The sequence below is a fragment of the Coenobita brevimanus genome, chromosome 116 (genome assembly GCF_032717465.1).
Source record: "Coenobita brevimanus isolate Jiangsu-jjx chromosome 116, ASM3271746v2, whole genome shotgun sequence".
Taxonomy (NCBI): Eukaryota; Metazoa; Arthropoda; class Malacostraca; order Decapoda; family Coenobitidae; genus Coenobita; species Coenobita brevimanus.
Window position 1 is genome coordinate 686,826 of NC_137069.1, and position 23,539 is coordinate 710,364.

Sequence of the window (23,539 nt, forward strand, 5' to 3'; positions counted from 1 at the left end):
AAAAAATACCTGAAAAGAAATAGGGAGAGCTGAAAGGGAGAGTTGAATGATGCCTAGAAAGAAATATGGCAAACTGAACGATGACTTAAGAGAAGTAGGGAGAGGTAAAATGTGCCTGAAGAGTGCCTGTCAGCAGGGTGCAAAAACAAGGTGGAAGGGGGCAGGTATGGCTTGGGTGGTGCTGCTGTTGGGTAAGAATTCATGTGGTGGGGATCAGTAAGTTGTGAGTGGGTTCTTGATTGTCCACTTGTGTGGAAAGAGTTGATCTGAGTAACTGATGAGAAAAGTTCAACTTTAACCCCGTGGAACCTGCGAGGTGGAAACCCTCTGGGTTGCTCACTCATTTCCTGCTGTGATCCACTTGGAACTGATCTTGCAGTTGTTCTCCCCACCTACTTTTGGTTTACCCCAAAGTAGGGTAGATTCTCCTCCCCCCCTACTGTGGGTTTATCCTAGAGTAGGTCCCTGTAAAACAGCTCTACCCTGATGTAGAATTCCCTCAGTAGGTTGCCTATTGAATGATAGGTGAATAAAGAGCACCAAAGCAAATAGGTGTGGAGAGAGAGGGAAGTATGGATGACTGTGGATTAGTATAGGGTAGGAGAGACGAAGTACCCGTCAAGGAGAAAGAGAGAAGGAAAGTATGGATTGGTTTATGGAAAAGAGAGGAAGGGTTAGGAAAGGCATAGCTGTTTGTTCAAAAGAGAGAGAAGTGGTGAAGGATAGACAAGAAGGCAGAAAAATATGGGAAGGATTGTTCTAGAGGACGAGAGGACTCGGGAAGAATTGTTTAGGAGAAATTTGTGAAAGTAGGAGACTGAAGTGTGAGAAGACTGAGGAGAAATTAGTAGTGAGAGTTGAGGGAAAGAATTGGGAGAGGATGAAATGCAGAAGGATCAGTTACGAGTAAGAAACAGGTACAGTTGGAAGTGGACTGGACAAGGTTTGGTTGATAGATTGGACTGAGTAAAGATTGATTAAGAGGGAGAGAAAATGTCAGAAAGAACTGAGAATGTGTTGGCTGGGCAAGTAGTTGGACTGAGCAAAGATTATAGAGAGGACAAAGAATGTAGTGAAGACCACTAGAAAAATTGGTTGTGAATTGAATGAGAAAATTAGTCATGTACTGACAATGTGCACACACACACACACACACACACACACACACACACACACACACACACACACACACACACACACAGAGGACCTTATCCCCTCCCAGTCCGGTGCCTCTTTGTTGATTGAGTATAACTCATTGAGTTGAACTTTTGTTTAGGCTGGCAAGTGAAGTGAGTCAGACAGTTCCAAAGTAAGTAAACTTAGCCCTAAGGAAGGTACCAAATGTGGACCCCGAACCTTAACAAAGTTTTTTTTAGTTACACTTTCATTTGCTGCTGATTTTATGAAGTAGTGTCTAAGCTTTTTGAGTACCATTAAGTGAATTGGAATGCAAGTGAACTGCTAAATTCTCAGACTATGTGATGCTGTATGATGGAGAGCCTTTTATGACAGACACCCTCCCTCCAGTCAGTATTTCTCGAGTCTTGGAAGGAGTTTACTGTGCAGATTTTTAAAGTTCGGTAATGTATCATACCACAACGAATGCAGGTGTGGAAGAGTGAAAATAGAGCAACTGTACTCTTCATATTAATTGGGCTTAAAGTTTTGCCACTTATTTTATGTCAGTGCTAAGCTGGATCAAGAGATTAATGCTAGAATATGATATTGGTCAGAAAGAAGTGCCATTGGAAAAATCAGCAGCATAGTATGGTATTGTGTTATGCATTGAGTGAACTATGTGCCGAAATAGGCTGTAAAATTATGAAAATCTCCGAGTAGTGAATGAACCATGAGACTGTAGAAAAATATATACTTTAAGATAAATATAGAAAATAAGGGTAAATCAATATAGATTGTGTGAGAAAGCCACAGGTAGTGCAGTGCACTGTATACGGTATATGGTGCGCTCATATGCAGAAGTTATAAAACGTAAATGCTAGTGTAAAAATTGTAAATATAGAAAACATGTATAAACAAATACAATTATTGTAAGAAAGGAGCCATGGTGGTTCAGTGTGTTTGATATATGGTGTTTCCATATGCAGAAACTAGTGTCAATGTGATTAAGTGAAAATAGGGAATAGTAAATGCAAATCTGCTTAAATTTTGTCCAAGAAAGGAGTCACCAGTGAAAATATGGTGCTGACATGTGTGAAACTACTATAGATAAATGTAAGTGTAGAAAAGTGGTAAGTGGTGATGACCATCATCCACGCATTCGATGGAGTGCTGCTTATTTCTTCCTTCTCCTTTATCATTTTTTCTGTCTTCCCTCCTTCCTTCCTATTTCTCTTTCCTTTTCAGGTCGCATTACATTGAGTGACAAGCCTAATGGTTTCCTGTAAACCGGCAAGAGTTGGCCGACAATCCTCTTCCAGCATTGTGTTGTGCCATCCATATTTCTCAACCATCTCCAGTTGACAAAGAGTACCATTACTTCTCATGCACCATCTTTTGTCCTCAGTGTTGGTGTCACATAAAACTATGCTCTTGTTAACCCACCTTTGCCTAAAATTCCCATCTCCATCATGAATGCTGAGTTGTAAGAATACATTAGCTCCAGAATGTGATGTTTGTCATGAAGCAACCCTTTAGAAAGGATGTAAAGCTGTAGTTTTTTATTCTGCCATTGAGCTATGTGAATAAATGGTAGAAGGACTAAAAAAATCTGGGCCAGGTTAGAATAACAAGAGTATAGCTCATGTTACATCTTACATTACCTAAGAGGCAGAAAAGTGTAAATGAACTGGGTCATGTAACACCTTCCATTGCACAAATGACAGAGAAGTGTTGATAAATTTTAGCTCATGGCTGTTCTCTTATGTCCAAATATCACTGATATCAACCAGCCACAGTGAGAATCTAAGATAACAAGAGTTTCAACCCATAAAATTTTCTGCTTTGTTTATATATTTATTTTGTTTATATTTTATTGTTTTTAGTATTAACGTTCACTTGAGTTTCAGTCCACAAAATTTCATACCTTTGATTTTATTTATTTATTTAGTTTGTTTTTTTTGCTGCCTTTACATAATTTTAGTTGTTTTTACCCTTAATTGTCATTTCCTAATCCTCTTTCACTGTTTACATTATATTGTCTGCAGTGCCTCCTTGTTTTAAGTACATATCATATGGTGTAATGCTTCCATCTTCTGAAGTAGTGCCATTTGGCCTTTGATATCTGGCACCAGGAATCCATTATTCATTTTCAGTTCAGTCCACAGAATTATCACATGGATTTCCTGCACAAACTGTGTGGATTGAGATTCATGGGAATGTTTTAGATTCAGTGTGTGGCAGGTTGGTGATAGGGCAGAATGGTTTTATGAACTTTTGGTTGTGAATTAGTTTTTTGTTCATTATGATACAGTATAATAATGGATGGTTTATTCCTTGGTTAATGTAAGAGGTTTTTATGTATTATAACACAGTATTTTAACCCTGGAGTGAGGAAGTGTTTGAGAGAGGGGCGTGTGTGAGTTGCAGAGTGGGTAACCAAGTGTCAGAGGACAGGGTAGCAGCGAGGTGATAGATTTGTGGCCACTCCTTAAGGGATTAAGGCATTTGAGTATAGATAGGTAGATAGATAGATTGTTTTAAACCTTTATTTCACTGATGCAATTTATAGGTAGATAGACAGATTTCAACCTTTCATTCCAGTGATGCAACTCCCCTGGGGAGGGGGAGAAAGAATATTTCCCCAGTATCCCTGCTTGTCGTAAAAGGCGACTAAAAGGGGCATTTTTGTTCTACAGTTGTTCTCTCCCTACTGCCCTCTTCTGTTTTTCTGTCCTACCTCTCTTCTTGATATTTCTGTGTTTCTATTGGTCTTTATTTTCCTTCTACTCCTACAGTGCCATATAGCCTTATTATGGCTTGGTGCTAGTTCTTCATTATTCCTTCCTTCCAATGCTGCAGTTGACAGATGGATATAGATAGGACGATGGAAAGGGAGATTGATAGATAGATTGATTTTAGTCCTTTCATTCAATGATGCAGTTTAATTTATTCTTCCGTCCGTCAGACAATTTTACTAACATCAGAATGGCCTCTTGTACTTGGAAGGGTTAATGATGGCTATATCTAATACCTTCCTTGAATAAAGTCTTAAGTTGAAGGAAAGGATCTGAGAATTGTAAGAATGAAATTAGGAAGGTGGCACTATGTTGAAGGGGTTAAATTTTCTTGATTCTTTGTAACTTCTTAATTCTCTGATATTCCTCTTGATTCTTATATTACTCCTCTTGATTCCCTGTTATGCTTCATGATTCTGCTACTCTTCTTGATTCCCAGTTCTCTTTATTCTGTTAATCATCTGTATTTTGTTACTCCTCTTGATTCTGTTACTCATCTTGATTTTCAGTTATGCCTTGATTTTAAGTTACTCTTGATTCTTAGTTACTCCTCTTGATTACCACTGTTCAGTTTTGTTACTTCTCTTTATTCTCAGTTACTCGTGATGCTCATTTAGTCCTTGATTCTCACTTACTCCTCCCAGTTTGACAAATGCATATTAAACCCATGCATACCTTTAAACCCCTCATTCTGATAGTGCATTTTTTACAATCTTGGTATCTCTTGATGATTAGATTTTGCATAATTATGATACTTTTTGAACTGGAGGGGTTAGATATGGCATTGATTAACTCCTTCAGTATTAGAGGAAATCCGAAATTTTATAATATATTTTTTTACCCTTAAGAATCAGTTCCAAGTTTTTCTTTCTAGCATCATTAAAAAAAAAAAAGATTCACCTTAGGATAATCCAAAGTTGATTAATATCATTTTAACACAAAAGCACCAGTAGCAAGTTTTCCGCGTCATGAAAAAAAATCTCATGTTAGGACTGTATTACATGCTGCATAGGAAATTTCATAGCAGTTTTTTCACAGTGATTTCTTACGTGTATTCATCCATCCATAATTTCTTATGTATCGTCATCCATCCATCATTTCATATGCATAATTCATCCATTTATAATTTTATGTGCATCTTCATCCATCCATCATTTCATATGCATATTCATCCATCCATCATTTCTTAGGCATCTTCATCCATCGTTCATTTCATATGCATATTCATCCATCCATCATTTCTTAGGCATCTTCATCCATTTATCATTTTTTATGCATCTTCATTCATCCTTCATTTTCTGTCTTCATCCATCCATCATTTCTTTTCTGTATCCAACCATCCATCATCCTTTCTTTTCTTACCCCATCAGGAATGTAGGAGCATAGGGCTAGGCAACATTGGCTTGACATGTAAGGCAAGAGTGAACACTTGCTTTCCCATGAGTGTCATGATGTGAGCAATAACTCCAATCATTTTGTGGATTTATGCCCTTGTATGTAAACTCCTATAGACCACATTGAATTGGAATACCTCAACTGCCTAGACCACCAGGTATTTATTTTGGTATATGATTATTACCCTATGTAGCAATGTAAATGGTTTCCTGGGTTACGTGAAACCATTTGTTTGTCACTTAGCGTAGAGTCAGCTGCAGGCAGCACTGCATCAAGTGAGTGGATGGTGGGTGCGTTAATCACAAAGTATCAGTTATTGAGCAGGGAACAGGTACTACACATATTATCAGGTGTTAGGCCTAAGAACAGATACTAGATAGATATCAGATGTTAGGCAGGGAACAGATACTACACAGATATCAGGTGTTAGGCCTAAGAACAGATACTACATAGATATCAGGTGTTAGGCAGGGAACAGATACTACACAGATATCAGGTGTTAGGCAGGGAACAGATAATACACAGATATCAGGTGTTAGGCAGGGAACAGATACTACACAGATATCAGGTGTTAGGCAGGGAACAGATACTACACAGATATCAGGTGTTAGGCAGGGAACAGATACTACACAGATATCAGGTGTTAGGCAGGGAACAGATACTACACAGATATCAGGTGTTAGGCTGTGAACAGATACTACACAGATATCAGGTGTTAGGCAGGGAACAGATACTACACAGATATCAGGTGTTAGGCAGGGAACAGATACTACACAGATATCAGGTGTTAGGCAAAGAACAGATACTACACAGATATCAGGTATTAGGCAGGGAACAGATACTACACAGATATCAGGTGTTAGGCAGGGAACAGATACTACACAGATATCAGGTGTTAGGCAGGGAACAGATACTTCACAGATATCAGGTGTTAGGCAGGGAACAGATACTACACAGATATCAGGTGTTAGGCAGGGAACAGATACTACACAGATATCAGGTGTTAGGCAAAGAACAGATACTTCACAGATATCAGGTGTTAGGCAGGGAACAAATACTACACAGATATCAGGTGTTAGGCAGGGAACAGATACTTCACAGATATCAGGTGTTAGGCAGGGAACAGATACTACACAGATATCAGGTGTTAGGTAGGGAACAGATACTACACAGATATCAGGTGTTAGGCATGGAACAGATACTTCACAGATATCAGATGTTAGGCAGGGAACAGATACTACACAGATATCAGGTGTTAGGCAGGGAACAGATACTTCACAGATATCAGGTATTAGGCAGGGAACAGATACTACACAGATATCAGGTGTTAGGCAGGGAACAGATACTACACAGATATCAGGTGTTAGGCAGGGAACAGATACTACACAGATATCAGGTGTTAGGCAGGGAACAGATACTACACAGATATCAGGTGTTAGGCAGGGAACAGATACTACACAGATATCAGGTGTTAGGCAGAGAACAGATACTTCACAGATATCAGGTGTTAGGCAGGGAACAGATACTACACAGATATCAGGTGTTAGGCAGGGAACAGATACTACACAGATATCAGGTGTTAGGCTGTGAACAGATACTACACAGATATCAGGTGTTAGGCAGGGAACAGATACTACACAGATATCAGGTGTTAGGCAGGGAACAGATACTACACAGATATCAGGTGTTAGGCAGGGAACAGATACTACACAGATATCAGGTGTTAGGCAGGGAACAGATACTACACAGATATCAGGTGTTAGGCAGGGAACAGATACTACACAGATATCAGGTGTTAGGCAGGGAACAGATACTACACAGATATCAGGTGTTAGGCAGAGAACAGATACTACACAGATATCAGGTGTTAGGCAGGGAACAGATACTACACAGATATCAGGTGTTAGGCAGGGAACAGATACTACACAGATATCAGGTGTTAGGCAAAGAACAGATACTTCACAGATATCAGGTGTTAGGCAGGGAACAGATACTACACAGATATCAGGTGTTAGGCAGGGAACAGATACTATACAGATATCAGGTGTTAGGCTGTGAACAGATACTACACAGATATCAGGTGTTAGGCAGGGAACAGATACTACACAGATATCAGGTGTTAGGCAGGGAACAGATACTACACAGATATCAGGTGTTAGGCAGGGAACAGATACTACACAGATATCAGGTGTTAGGCAGGGAACAGATACTACACAGATATCAGGTGTTAGGCAGGGAACAGATACTACACAGATATCAGGTGTTAGGCAGGGAACAGATACTACACAGATATCAGGTGTTAGGCAGGGAACAGATACTACACAGATATCAGGTGTTAGGCAGGGAACAGATACTACACAGATATCAGGTGTTAGGCAGGGAACAGATACTTCACAGATATCAGGTGTTAGGCAGGGAACAGATACTACACAGGTATCAGGTGTTAGGCAGGGAACAGATACTACACAGTTATCAGGTGTTAGGCAAAGAACAGATAATTCACAGATATCAGGTGTTAGGCAGGGAACAGATACTACACAGATATCAGGTGTTAGGCAAAGAACAGATACTTCACAGATATCAGGTGTTAGGCAGGGAACAGATACTACACAGATATCAGGTGTTAGGCTGTGAACAGATACTACACAGATATCAGGTGTTAGGCAGGGAACAGATACTACACAGATATCAGGTGTTAGGCAGGGAACAGATACTACACAGATATCAGGTGTTAGGCAGGGAACAGATACTACACAGATATCAGGTGTTAGGCAGGGAACAGATACTACACAGATATCAGGTGTTAGGCTGTGAACAGATACTACACAGATATCAGGTGTTACGCTAAGAACAGTTGCTACACAAATTTTTATTAAGTTGATACATGATACTACAATAGCTCAGTGTATCCAGCACTGTTAAGTATGTCAGTGTATGGATGCACACGAGCTTAGAGAATTATGTCATGCCTGGGAGTGTGAGGATGAGTTCACCTCACAATTTCTGGGTTGTAACAGACATTGAATTATAGGTAAGATATTGAGCTGATAAGTTTACGGGTATGGTAGGTGTATTAAGCAGATAAACGATACTACAAAAGCTCAGTGTATCCAGCACTGTTAAGCATGTCAGTGAATGGCTGCACACAAGCAGAGAGAATAATGTTATGCCTTGGAGTGTGAGGATGAGTCCACCTCACAGTTTAAGAGCACTGACAGACATTGAATGATAGGTAATAGGTATTTTGCTGATAAGGTAACAGATATGGTATATTTATTGAGCAGATAGGTGATACTACAATAGCTCAATGTATCCAGCACTGTTGAGTACGTCAGCGTATGGCTGCAGAGGAGCTTAGAGAATAATGTCATGCCTGGGAGTCTGAGGATGAGTTCACCTTACACTCTTAGAGCACTGACAGACACTGAATGATAGGTAAGATATTGAGCTGGTAATGTAACAGATACAGTATGTGTAGTAAGCCGAGGGTTAACCTAGCTTGCAATTTTGTAATGTTGGCAAACAGGTATTGTCACAGGTGGAGGCATGCACCATCCACTCGCTTGATGTGGTGGTACCGTCAGGTGGCTCTACGCTGAGGGACAATTTGTTGTCCTCCAGTAAACTACATGATACATTGTGAGGTAACCATGTAGCCAAGAAATAGATGCCTAGTGGTCTAGCGAATTAAGACCTTCCAGCTTGATGTTTCTTATGAGGGTCTAAAGGGGTCTAAATCCAAGGCTTGGTTGAGGTTTATTGCTCACATAAATGCAGGGAGAGCAAGTAATCACTCTCCTCTAATGTCTTGACTGAATAACCTAGTCCTGGACACCCACACACCTGCTGGGGCATTGAAAGGGTTGGATGATGATTGGATGAATAGGGAAATAAGTTTTTGATAAATAGGGAATATAAATTACTGATGAGTGAATAGGGAAAATAAATCCCCTGAGGAGGGAGATAAAGATCACTTCCCCAGTATCTCTGCTTGTCGTAAGAGGTGATTAAAAGGGGCCTTTTTTGTCTCCAACCTTTCTCTTCTTACTGTGCCCTTCTTCTCTTCTGTCCCACCTCTCCTTGATATTTTCTTGTTTCTTTCGGTCTTTATTTTTCCTCTCCTTCTATCAGGTTAGACATTTGGTTTTATGATGGATAGTTTAAGGACCTCCCATTGACACTGACCCCTCGTCCCTTCCTGTGCATTAACGCCAAACCATTTCATCACCAAGCCACTTCATTGCCGAAAGTACTTCATCACCAGCCTTAGTGCCATATAGCCAATTTATGACTTGGTGGTAGTTCTTCATTATTCCTTCCTTTCTTGGTAGATAAATAGGGAAAATAAACCACTGAGAAAGAGGTGGTAAGAAACCTCCAAAGCAATGAAAAAAGTAAAGTAGTCCTTAATTGAAGGCTTTAAAACTCTGAAAATTCTCAAAACAGTGGATGAAAGAAATGTTGGTGCACTTCTCCTAAACCTTAATTTGGCATACAGTACTTTGATATTGTTAAATTTGAAGAATTATATTATATGTGGATGTAGGAGACTTCAGAGCACTTTTTGTAGTTACTGTTTTCAGTCTTAATAGTATAAATCTGAAAACTTTTATCAGGTAGCTTTGAGAAATGTCAGTGCATTTCTCTCTCTCTCTCTCTCTCTCTCTCTCTCTCTCTCTCTCTCTCAGTACAGTGATGTCTTTTCCAATCTTTTCCTTGCTACCACTAGACTATACACATTCTTTTAGATAAGATATAGTATTGAAGAGAATAATGAAGGCTATGTCTAAACCCTCCTTGCTACCACCAGGCAATACATATTCTTTTAGATAAGATATGGTATTGAAGAGATTAATGAAGGATATGTCTAACCCCTCCAATAAAAAAAAAGAAAATGATTCCTAGCAGAATGTAATTGTTTAGTGATGGTAAGAATGAAATGAAAACTGCATCATTGGGTTAAAGAAGTCATGTTTTTAGGGAAGAGTAGATCTATCTATCTATCTGTTGCCAGATGCCTTAATCCCATAAGGGGTGGCCACAAACAAATTGCCTCCATGCTGCCCTGTCCCCTGCCATTTCACTGCCCTGCTCCCAGCTCACAACTCCCTCTCTCATCCCTCGTTCTCATCCTTGACCTCCCCCTCCCTCTCCCCCCCTCCACCTCACTCACATACATTCTCCTCATCTCCATATGGCCAAACCACCTCAATGTATTTCTCCTAACGCCTCCTATCACATCCACATCCACACCACAATGCTCCTTCACTTCCTCATTTGTCAGTCTGTCTCTCCATGTGACTGCACATGCTCCTCTCAAATAACTCATTTCCACTGCTCTCACTCTTGACTTCCATCCCTCCAACAAGGTCCAAGCTTCACTTCCATATGTTAAAGTTGGTGCAGTATCACAGTACTGTCATGTAATAACTTTTTCACTTCCATGCTCACCTCCCTGTTTCTTATCACTGCTTTCAAGGAACCAGCAGCCTTTCTTCTTGTTGTACACTTTCAAGCACTTCACCCTCAAAACTTCCATCCATGCTCATCACACTACCCAAGTACTTAAATGCACTCACATTTTCCATTTCCTCCTCATCCAACCTCATTGTACATTCACTGACTTCATTTCTCTCGAAGACCATAACTTTAGCAGGAAATACAATATTGTACAGTATGTTAATCCTGTATGGGCAGTCTGACAGTTGATTAATTTTGTATGGATAATCTGAATTTAAGTTTATCTAGTATCTGTATGTTAATTCAGTATGGGTAATCTGACAGTTGGTTAATTCTATATGGTTACTGTGACTGTAGGTTTATTTAGTACCTGTAGGTTAATTCTGTACGGTAAATCTGAATGGGTTAATTTCATATGGGTACTCTGAGTTCTGTTGTGTCAAAAGCCAGTTGCAGAATTAGGGTTTCCTCATTAGCAAAGATTAAATGTATGAGGCTTCCTTACTGTACCTTGCAGTGTGAGCTGTTAATTTTGGATATCTGTGAATTAAAAAGAGATTACTGGAAGTGTATGAGAGAACACACACACACACACACACACACACACACACAGGCACTCCTATTCATATATATGATCAGTCTGTGTGTGTGTTTTTTTATATTAAAGAGATAAGGTATGTATGTGTGTAGATTACTGGAAGTGTATGAGAACACACACACACACACACACACAGGCACTCCTCTTTATATACAGTATATGATCAGTCTGTGTGTGTGTTTTTTTAAGGAGATATGGTTATGTATGTGTGTAGATTACTGGAAGTGTATGAGAAAACACACACACACACACACACACACACACAGGCACTCCTATTTATATACAGTATATGATCAGTGTGTGTGTTTTTTTTTTATTAAAGAGATATGGTTATGTATGTGTGTAGCTGTGTATGCCTGTTAGTTTTTTTTTTTGTTTATATATATATGTGTGAGTGTGTGTGTGGTAAGCAAGGAGAATGCAATCTGATGTAAGTCAGTGAAGCATGTGTGTGTGTGTGTGGTAACTAAGGAGAATGCAATCTGATGTACTGCAAGTCAGTGAAGCATGAGTGTGTGTGTGTGTGTGTGTGTGTCCTGTACATGTGGATTTACACGCAGGTCCATACTGTACTTCGATGCGATTTGTCTACATGAACTAATGGAAAGTTTAGCTGTGTTTTCACGAGATTTTTAGATCAGACAGGACCGGACCAGACTGCTGCCATGGATGGCGAGACATTTGACCGGTCAAGATTGGTCCATAGTCTACAAGTATGAAGGGTGAGTCTGCTTTTGAATGTTATATACTTATTGTTGTTGTTGTTGCTTTTAACATTATTATTATTATTATTATTATTAAAGCGTCGTCTAACAGGGAATCGTCTCGGTGGGATTAAACCAGAAGGAAGTGGGGGCGAGAGGGGTGGGTGGGAGATGTGGGGTCGAGAGAAAGGATTGGAACATGTGAAAGAGAAGTCCAGTCAAGCAGGGTCTAGGGATGATGAGGGGAGAGGGGGGTCAACTGAGAAATTGGGGGGAGGGGGGGGGACCTGAGCTGACTCGCGGTTGTCTTGTATTGGGACAAAAGGGTTTGGGTCTATGATCGTATATGTTTTAAGTTATCATATATCACTGACAGGCTGTACAATGCTATTTTTAAGGTAGATCGAGTGAATTAGGAGAACTTCTAGGAAAATATCCAATATCTTGTGAACCGTTCACAATTGGAGACGATACTGTAAACATTGCTGATGGCCATTCGATGCGGTCGAGCTTTTCAACCTGATTAACCTCGGAAAAAGATCAGGATGGCTTTTCAGAAAGCCTTCCATTGTTAGGTAAGTCGGTAAGAGCATACTACAAAGTTAATGGCCTAAGAACCATTAAAATGGTGCGTGTCTAAGTTAGATGGATCGATGTCCAGGATGAAAGAGGCATTTTTGTTGGTATTATTTACCTTGAGTACCGATCAGTGCAGATACCCATAAAATGTATTGTTTCTTTTTTTTTGTGTGTGTGTGTATGTGTAGATGATAAGATGATTATAACAGTTAGTATACAGTAATAAAGCCAGTTGGTACGACAAGAGAGTTTCATCTTGCAGTAAACTTTTTCGGGTGGCTGCTGGTGCCTAAAATGACCTAGTATGTTAATAGTCAGCCAGTCTATTCCTTTCTTAGTTCTGCCCAGGATTTGTTAGATTTCTCTTAGTTCTGCCCAGGATTTGTTAGATTTCATGGTTAAATTGCAGGAGAGTTCCTTGTATAGAATTTATTTTTTCTCGATAAACTATTATGTAATTATGGTAGCTTTTTAAAAGTTGCTGAAAGGCATGACTTTGAAGATATCAGTGATAAAAACACCAGTTTTACATGCAAACTGTTCCCAGCGGTCTCCCGTCATGCTGGACTTAGGTTGATTCGGTTCCAAAGTCAGTCTGTCACTAACTGTTGTTCTCTAGCAACCTCATGACCTAATCTAACCAAATTCAGCCAAACATAACAATTTATCCTAACCTAACCAACTTGAATTATTTGAAGACAAATGAGTTTTGGGACCACCAGTTTGCACTCTGCACTCTGAATTCTAATTTCTTAACACTGCACAACACTGTAAATTCCCATATGGTCTAGTGGCGAGGTATTGCAATTTATTCACTGTTTATTCACAAAAACGAGCACGTGGCATCCATTGCGATGAGCGTCTAGTTAGGATGGTAGTTAGGTGGTAACTGAGGAGGGGAGGAAGCAAGGGGCTGCGCGTAAACACAGCTGTTCGGTGCTGCACGCCAAGTTCACAGTTGAAAAAATGTAAGATTTTTTTTCTATTTTTTTTATTTTTTACGTTTTTTTACCATTTTTGGGTTCCGAAGGCCTGGGCCCAAAACGTCCGGACATTGGGGAGTCCAGTTATTGGGCGTCCGGATATTAAAGGGATTACTATATATATATATATATATATATATATATATATATATATATATATATAAAATGACAGTTCCACAAGTCTTATTCCACATCTGTGAGTTCCCTTTTCCCAAGAACTTCCAGCCACATTTAAGAAATAATTACAGGAAAACCTCACAATACTGTACCCTGCTATACCAGATATCGAAATTAACAAACACTTTGAGGGGCCCCTGGACAAACCGTCGTACCAATCAGATACCATCCGGTAAATGGGAAAATCACACAGACCTACTGGACAACGCTGAGACCACCAGACATCCCCCCTACTTTTTTTTTTTTTTAATTCTGTCTGTTACAAGGGGTACATGACACAGGGCTGCCAGATCGCTTCCCTTGAACAGGATGACTCAGAACGCAATTACCAGTGCTGGTGATGGTTTTTCCTGCCCACGTGGGCTAGTCATAAAGAAGTGATATGAAAAGGTTGTGAGATTATGGGCCAAGTTTGTGTAAAATGGGTATAATTTTCATTTTTAGTACTAGAATATGCCGTTTTACTCATTTATTTTCCATTATGTGCTTGAAGTCCCACTTCAAGGGGAGACCATTGCATTCACCAGATTATCAGCTTTATTGAATTGGGCTTACCCCCATTTGATGCAATATAGAGAAGTTCTACTGCTGCTGGTTTTGGGACTTTATTTAGCTTGTCTAATGCATAAAAACATCAGCTTCACCATAGTCAGCCTCAGTATGGGGATTTGTTAAGAGGAAGATTGAACCTTGAATATATTTGCTGTTAGTTTTGTTTCATTTGTATAGCCAAGGCTCTAACATGCATGCATGCATCAGCCTTGATCATCTAATGGCAGCTGTCCTTGCTGCTCAATCTTGAGTATCCGGTATATTCAGTCCCATATCCCTGAGATCACACTGTATGACCTCATCCCAGGTTGCTTTTGGACTTCTTTGTGCAACCCTACCCTCATTGTTCACACCTTGCATCCAGCATCAGTGTCAAATTTTTTGAAAGAGTTAGTCAAGGATGTGTGGAGGTGGAATTCTCCATTTATGTGAGGCCTGCTTCTAGTTTGAGATTGAGGAGGAGCTGGAAAGAGGATCCAAGTCAGGCTGAAACTGTTTTATCTTCTCTATGATCACTACAAGACTTTGTGGGTACAGTTTCTTTTATTTGAATAACCCATGACATTATGAATTCATAGGCTGTATTCTGAGTGGCAGTGGAGACTTTATAACAGTTGTATCATGGTAGTTTATCCCACATATCACAGCTTAGGATGCTCTTGTACTATAGTCATGAGAGAGTGAGAGAGAGAGAGAGAGAGAGAAAAGGATGTTGTCTAGGGATTAAGTATGATATGCTTTGCAGATGTTGTGTGCATGATGCCTCTGGTGGACCCGCGTAGGGGAGCAAGCCAAGCCAAGACTGAAGCCATTACACACACTACCCCATCCCATCCCACCAAGCACACACACAAGGAATCTTCCCATGCTAATAAGTAAGTGTATGATTACTCTGTACTAAGCTGTGTGTGTATGTGTTGGGACTTCATTTTGTGTTCATTTTTAAATGCACAGCAATTAACTATTAATGGTTAGGATGATGATGAACAGTAATAATATGATAGTACTATCCCATTTACTACTACTGCTATGACTACTACTAATACTACTGCTACTAGAGATGTACCGATACTGATACCACATAATTGGACTGATACCGATACTGCTATTGACACCGATACTGATACCAGTGAGGGAGGGTGATGCCTGCCATCTGAGGGCTGTGGCAGGGCCCTGAGCCGCTGATGCGAGGCTGCCAACCTGTTTTGTACATGTCCATGGTGGCAGATATGGCTCATTACCAAAGAATGTACTGTATTACTAGGCACCATGTACTCAATATGATACTAAATAATTGGATATTACCAGTAATTTATTTTTCATCCCCATAAAACATCCAAATTCTGTTCAACAAAAATAACTTCCAGTGAGTGATGTACTACACACTAAAGTCCTTTTAAGTATCGGTAGCATCAGCAGAAAATCAGCCGATACTGATTCCAATACTGGTACTCTAAAAATAGCCAATACCACCGATACCGATACATCGGTACATCTCTAACTGCTACTACTACTACTACTACTACAGTATGTCTACTACTAATGTAATAATGGTGGTGATGGTAATTTCTGCACTCCCATAATGCTTTTCTTGATGTAGAAGTTATCTTTGGTCCAACTCATGTCACTCTAGTGGGATACTATGTAGGTGTAAGGTGATAAATGGTTATGTTGATAATTTCATTTATCGAAATGCCTTTCATTGTCATAGAAGTTAGCTATTATCGTAATTATCCTGTTGTTAAAGGGAAAAGGATTATGCTAATGATTCTCTTCATGACATAGAAGTTGGCTTTGAGTCTTACCCACCTCATGATGTTGTGGGAAGTAAAATGATGATGATGATGGTTTTGTTGATGATGATAATTTTCCCCTCTCCCTTAATGCTGCACTTGATGGCATAGAAGTCAACACATAACCCCTGAAAAACATCAACAGCAACAACAACAACAAGAGTCGGAGAAAGAGCTGCAGGGCAAGGTGGGGCAAGGGGCCGCCAGGGTGAGATATCAAGCAGCTGATGAGCACCTTTGTCAAACCTGGGATGGAATTCTAAAACTCATTTATGATCAGTTCTGTGTTGTAGCTTATATTTGTATTTGCGGGAAGAACTAATCACAAGCTTTTTGTACCTTGTTGCTCCTGCAGAAAACAGATATAACCTGCAATATTTTCTTCTTTTAACTAAGATCTTTTTTTTGTAGGAGGAATGGGACACATGGAAAGACTCAGTATTCTCCTTGTCACCCCTACAAAAGCAAGTCACAGTTATGACGGAATTGGTTGTAAATCTGTTTTAGTCACCACCCGAGGGGTCATATTCTTGTGGTATTATGAGGCTTTCAGACACCTCTTCCTTAAGCATAGTTCTGAGAAGTGTGCGCCAAAAATAAGAGGCAATCCTTGAACTAATTTGATTTGCTGTATTAACATGGGTCCATTTCTCATCTTCATGTATTATAAAATTTTAAGCATTCAAGTTAGGGCATACAGCAGTCATTTCATACCTTGAAGTCCAGTAGTCTTTCTTTTTGTGGCACATTAATGGATGAGCTCATTGACAGTACCTCATGCCACATCCTTGAGTATGTTTACTCACTGCATTTCTCGAGATTGGGATATAGGCAGTATGCCAGGAAGTATGTAGGCATGTTGGTGGGCATATCAACAAATATGGTAACATCATGAATTGAATCCCATTAGTATATCCTCTCAGTTCACTGGGTTTTGACTGCAGTATTGCAATTGCTAGTTCAGTGCTTTATGACACTCTTTGCAAATTTACCTTGTTTACTGATATTAACATTCTGTATTATAGTCTGCTAGGGATGAGGGGCTACTGTGCCTTGGTAGTCCACAGAAATTCATATCTTAATTCATATTTTTATGGACCCAGGAGGTTGTGTGGCACCTCCTCCTTACCAGTTCAGTTTGTTTTTGCATATGGCATGTTTATATTTTAAACTGCAAAAATGGTAAGGTCATACATAACATGCAAAATATAATTAATCTGTGGATTGCTTAATTACCTTTTTTTTATCCCACCCTGTGGTGCGCAAAAAATGAAGGAAAAAAGTTTTTTGTTTTTGTTTTTGTTTATTGTAAACTTAAAGGTAAACATCCAGGGCATCATCTGGTGAAAATAAAAAAAAATCTCTCTCTCTCCGTCTTGCTTAAGGCCATGTGTAAGTTTATGTATGGGAGTAGTGAAAAATGAAAAAAAAAATCAAATGTTTTTGTTTTCATTTTTGTTTATTATAAACTTGAAGATAAACATCCAGGGCATCATCTGGTGAAAAGAAAAATCTCCCTCTCTCCGTCTTTGCGTGGCACTATGCATAAGTTTGCATACGGGTCAAGTTGTTTGCGGTTATGCACGGCCAGCACAGCCTGAGCTGTGGCTGGCAACGCGATGCCACACAGCCTGAGCTGTGGCACGCAGCCCACGGGTTAATGTGTTGTAAGTAAAATACAGTATAGTATATTGGTATGGAAGAGGTGTTAGAAAATGTCCTTAGAGCAAGAATGTGTCCCCTAGTCTGCACTTTACTGTTAGCCTAGAATTAATGGTTGTACATCCTGGCTAATGTATCACATATATGCATGTATGTACACAAATACATGTAGGTGATTCTGCATTGCTGACTTTGTGTACAGTGTTGCACATGTGCCACATTGAATGCGATAGCTTGTCTTGTGCTGTATTTTTGTACTCACTTGAACAAAAGTTCACCAACAGTCCCTTGCCAGCATTGTGACTTGCCTTCCATAACTTTAATTTCTCCTTTTATATCAGGTAATATCCATCCGTCTACTCTTTTATTGAATGCTGCATAGCCTTCACATAAAATTGGTTCATATAACACTTTCCCTCACCACAACTGGCAACAAAGTTCAGTGAACTCATGTTTGTGATTACATTTCAGCTGTTTCCATTACATTTCAGCCATTTCGATAATAAATTGTTAGATGGTGATAATTTGTGATTGGATTCCCGTATGTGAAGTACAGTTATCTTAATAATTGTGACTGTATGTATAATTATTTTTTTTTTCCCGTAATGTGCAGAAGTTTATTGTATTAGAATAGACACATTTTTTAACTGCATGGATGGATGAACCTAGGATTGAAATGTGCATAATGAGAGTTGCAGCAGTTTCTTAATGCCTTCACTCATATGACTTCATTTAAGTTCTTGCTGCCTCCAGACAATAATATGCACAACATAGTTATTTTGAACTGGCAGTCATAGTCTTCATTAACCCCATCATTGTTTAAGATCCTTCTTAAGTTGAGTAATATTATCTGATGGTACCGTAGCCTGATTAAAATGTAAATACTTCATCAAATAATTATCTTAGTACAGTGGTCAGTTCTATTATTCCATTTTGCGGACATCTGTGAAATTTAGAATAACAAAACTAAGCACAGTATAGATGATTCTTTTGCCTCTGAGGTGAAGCCAAGATTTTGAGGCTTAGAGTTTAGAAACAATTTATAACTATATCTATATCTATCTATCTGTCTATCTATATATCATCTCATCAGCCATTCGTATGTCCACTGCAGGACCGGCCTATCCCGACTGAAGTGGGGACGATATATATACTGTATATATACTGTATATATATATATATATATATATATATATATACTCAAATGGCTGATGATGATGATAATGATGTATACATATATATTTACAGTACATCCCCCTAGTATGCGCCTATATGAGTGGCAGAGGACGTCACGTACCTGGAATTCGCATACTGTGAATACATAAACTTTTGGGAAAAATTGCACATGGGCTTCACCCCCCTTCATGGGCAACCATTGAGATGCCTTTCAGACCTAAGTATTGTACTATGCAGGGAAACTATCTGAGACATATTACCTAAAATAAACCAAGAAGATTATGGGATATGGCTTAACTAAACTAACAAGAATATGGCTGCTCACCTTTACCTGTTATTGCTTCTTGGGGGAGCAGTGTCACGTACTCGGGGTAACCCCGGATTTGGGCCACTCTTCGCTGCCCATCTCGCTTACAAGGAGTTCAGTTCGCATTTAAAAAAAAAAAAAAAAAAAAAAAAAAAAAAAAAAAGGTCCTCGCGTACAAGGGGGATCGCGTACTCGGAACTCGTGTACTATGGGGATGTACTGTATATATATATATATATATATATATATATATATATAGTGTATATATAAATGGTGTATTCTGTTCAAACATCTACTGTAGTGGTATGATTGGTTGAGTGCATGGGTTGGAATGCGATGTGGCGTAGTAATAGCAAGAACTGTTGAAAATGTGTGTGTGTGTGTGTGTGTGTGTGTGTGTGTGTGTGTTTTAACATAGCTGATTTCTTGTCTCAAGTTTGAAAAGTTTTCTTCTAAGCTGGGTATAATTATTTTATGATAGCAGGAGAAGAATATAAATGATGTCATTGAGCTGAAGGGATTCTATCTGTCTATAGGTAGATACCTTTAATCCCACAAGGGAGTAGCCACAAACAAATTACCTCCATATCATTCTGTCCTCTGCCATCAGGCTGCCTGCCATCCAGCTCTGTCTACCCTCCTTTTAAATCTCATATGCTTCTCCAGCCCTTCTCTCCATCTCATCCATGGGGTTAATTGACTTTATTATGGTTAGCTATGTATGCGCTATACTGTGCAAGGTTCATGCTTGTCTCCAACACTCATTAACTTCTACAGCACACAGTACCTTCTGTATTTTTAACTCCTTCAATCTGATGTATTATTTTATGATTTTTTTTTCTCTAAGTAATTTATGATTTTTTTTTTTTTAGATATCTGTATTTAGCCTAGAGTTTTTTATTTTATTTGTATTTAGCCTAGAGAATTTTAAATATTTGTATTCAGCTTAGAGAAGTCAGGTTTTGAAAGAGTTATTAGAGACCGTATCAGAGCCCATCATTACAGATGGTCTACATAGATATCTGAAATGCCTGGAGGTAGCAAGAATAATACGACGACATCCTTAGTTTGAAGGGGTTTATTTAATCGATGCTACCACTAGACAGCTAATATTATGTAGGAATGTATAAATTGAATGTTAATATGGCGTTCATTAGACAGCTTAATTTAGCCTTGATGAGTGTATGAGTAAGTTAGATATAGCCTTAATTAATCCCTTCAGTACCAGAAGTCTTTAAGTTCACCAGAACTGTGATTGGTACCCAGCTGAAAGTGAAAATGATATAAAAGTTCATATTCTTGCTTTCTGAGATGTATTTGTAGCATTTCTTTCCAAGCATTTTATTATACTTACTATCTGTATGTCTTAATATTGTCTTGTATGTTATTGATGAAAACTATGTCAACATTAAATATAAATGACATACCACGTTGAGTACACCGCTTCCCGTCCGATCAGCGAAGTTAAGCAACGTTGGGTCTGGTTAGTACTTGGATGGGTGACCGCCTGGGAACACCAGATGCTGTTGGCATAACGTTCTCCCTACGTGTCAAGTGGGGTTGGTGGAGGATTAGTGCCCCTCCCTGTAAAACAATTAATTCTAAGCCCTTGGCCACCCTGTTTGGGATACATGGCGTCTGGCAATGAATGAATGATGAACATACAAGGGGATATTAAGGTGTGATATGCAAAATTTATTGCTATGGAAAATGTGCTGTGAAGTCTGTCATGCCAGTGAGAATGTGGGCCGAAGGATTCATACATTTGCTACTTGGAGTTTAGTTTTGTGGAACATATATTAAAGTTGATGTGTGATGATAGATACAGTTGGTCCTTGTTTAAAGTTGTATTGTTGAAATAGTTTAATTTTCTTATTCAAATACCACCTTTTCTTAAGGTAGAGTTGCCTGTGATTCATTATACAGTAAAAGTCCTCTCATTCGGCATCTTCGGGACCAAACAGCTGCTGAAAGAGCAGAAAATGCCGACTGCCAGGAAGTTCCTAGCAATCATGGTTGGTCACCCCAATGCAAGCACAGTGTCTGGGAAGTATTTTTGGTCAACCTTAAGCATTAAATATTTAATAAGCAACTTATAATTAATGTATATAATGATACAATACACATGAACTTACCTAAGTGTATTTATATATGTACACCGTAAAATGGCACGACAAAGTTTCCGAACTTTCAAAAGGTCCCGTTCACAAAACCGGACACTCATGAGTCATGATGGCCGACTGCGCATTCAGTGTTAGCAAGCAGAAATCTTAAAAAGCGCAAAGCACAACTTTAAAATGCACTAAGCTATGGGCGAACTGTTAAAATTTTCACGCTAAATTGGACCTCAAAACGCACTAGATATAGAAGAATATGTAATATTTATTTTTGCAAAATTATCACGAAAAGCACCAAATTACAGTATTATGAAAAGTGCTAGACCTAGCGCCAACAGTGCCAAATTGGCAACTGTTGGTGCACATGTACCAGTTACAAACTGGGGACGCCGTCGCTTGTGCTGATTGGCTCAGCATATGTGCTGGAAGAGCAGAGAGCTTTCGTAATGGGACTGTTTATGAAAACCGCTGAAAGACCGGAAGTACTGTAAGATCAGATGCCGAATGAGAGGACTTTTACTATACTGCCGTTTTGAAGTCACAATTTGCAATTCTTAATTTTTTTTGCACCATTAACTCACAGTCTTGATTCAGAAATGCGCTTCTTGCAAAATTCTTTTCAGTTAAATTAAAATAGTGCCTGCATATTTTGTGGACTTTACCTAAGGACTGACTATACAATGTGAACAGTTTAAACCGTAATGTTATTGTTGTGTATAGTACTTTCGTTCCAAATTTAATGTTATATATTCAGCTGTGGACATTGACAGTCAGCTGTTATTGCAGTTTGGAGTTGATATACTACATTGTAGTTATTTTAAATCATCACACACACCTGTATGCCATGACCTGTTCAGCCTGAAGACTTATATTTAACCCCTGAAATCTGATTATGGCTTTTTTTTATTTATTCTTGCTGTCTCCAGATAGTTTTATTTTATGAGAACACCCTAGAAGTGAAAGTTAATGATGGCTAAATGTATGTAGCTAGCCCTTCCAGCATGGAATATCTGTCCAGAGCTCAATAAATCCATTTGGAGATGACAAGAATGTATTCAGAAAGTCAAAAGTATGTAATGAGAAAGATGTCTTCAGAGTGGATATGGCAATTCATAGCATCCCTACTTGATTTTCTTCAGTGTATATTTTGAATTCTAAGGGTTTTTATACCTATATAGCCATCATTAGCACCTTCAGCACCAGGTGTCTCATAAAGAAAAAGTACAGAATATAAAAGATATCATTATAGTGAGGAGGGTATTGGTTTGTGAAGAAGATGAAATAATATATCAGAATTCCATGTCTTGTGCATGAAGGCTGTGCTATAGTCTGTTGTATAATGATATGTAGTTGTGAAATATGCTTGTGAATTTGCCATCACTTATGTGTTCTGTTTGTCCCCTGCACTTTGTTGTGCTGTACAGATAGTGGATTTTTTTGCACTATTTTGCAGAACTGCTGAAATCATCATAATTATTTCTATAAATGCCTGCAGGATTCGGAAGAACAGTAGAATCAGACTTTATTCTCATTTTACGTTTTATGCTTGATTGGGAAGGAATATTTACAGTGTACATATTCATGTAAAGTATTGATAATTACTTCTTTAGAAGCAGATCAGTTTATTTAGATGCAATCTACAGAAAAAACAAAATTTGACTAGATTATAGATGTAGTTTTACATTTTGGTATTGTTTCAGGTAAGGGTGAGTGAGGAGCAGCAGCAGCAACAGTCTAGGGAAGCTGGAAGGGACGGCAGTACTCAGCGAGGTAAGCAGATTTGAAGCTAAAATGAAATGTGTGAACATCATTGTCGTCATCATCATCGTTGGCATCAACCTTAGCGTCAGTGTCATCATCATCATTCAGTCCATCCAGTATATTACCACTATGCCGGGAATTGAACCTGGGACTCTCAGGTGATAGGTAGGCAGCGTACCACTACATCACGACTAGCTCTTACCAGAGAGTCCTGGGTTCGATTCCCGGCATAGTGGTAATATATTGGATGATTTTTCCTGTTTAAAGTATAGGTATCTCATTTCATCATCATCCAGTGTTGCCCCAGGAGGAACGTAGGAACCTGGGGCTAGGCAAGCTGTTCCTGACGTTTAAGAGGAGA

At 39.0% G+C, this 23,539-nt stretch overlaps 1 protein-coding gene and 1 pseudogene across 1 annotated transcript in view; both read left to right on the top strand.

The window, feature by feature from the left end:
- The first annotated feature begins 12,539 nt into the window (after positions 1-12,539).
- Positions 12,540-23,539, top strand: part of LOC145418762 (uncharacterized) — a 42,827-nt gene continuing 31,827 nt past the window's right edge. Inside the window, exons 1-4 of the mRNA XM_080287098.1 lie at positions 12,540-12,646; positions 15,108-15,237; positions 16,267-16,363; positions 23,118-23,187. Coding sequence (XP_080143224.1) covers positions 15,119-15,237; positions 16,267-16,363; positions 23,118-23,187 — 286 coding nt within the window. The 5' untranslated portion in view covers positions 12,540-12,646; positions 15,108-15,118. The remainder of the gene's footprint in view (positions 12,647-15,107; positions 15,238-16,266; positions 16,364-23,117; positions 23,188-23,539) is intronic.
- Positions 20,714-20,832, top strand: LOC145418864 (5S ribosomal RNA; annotated as a pseudogene).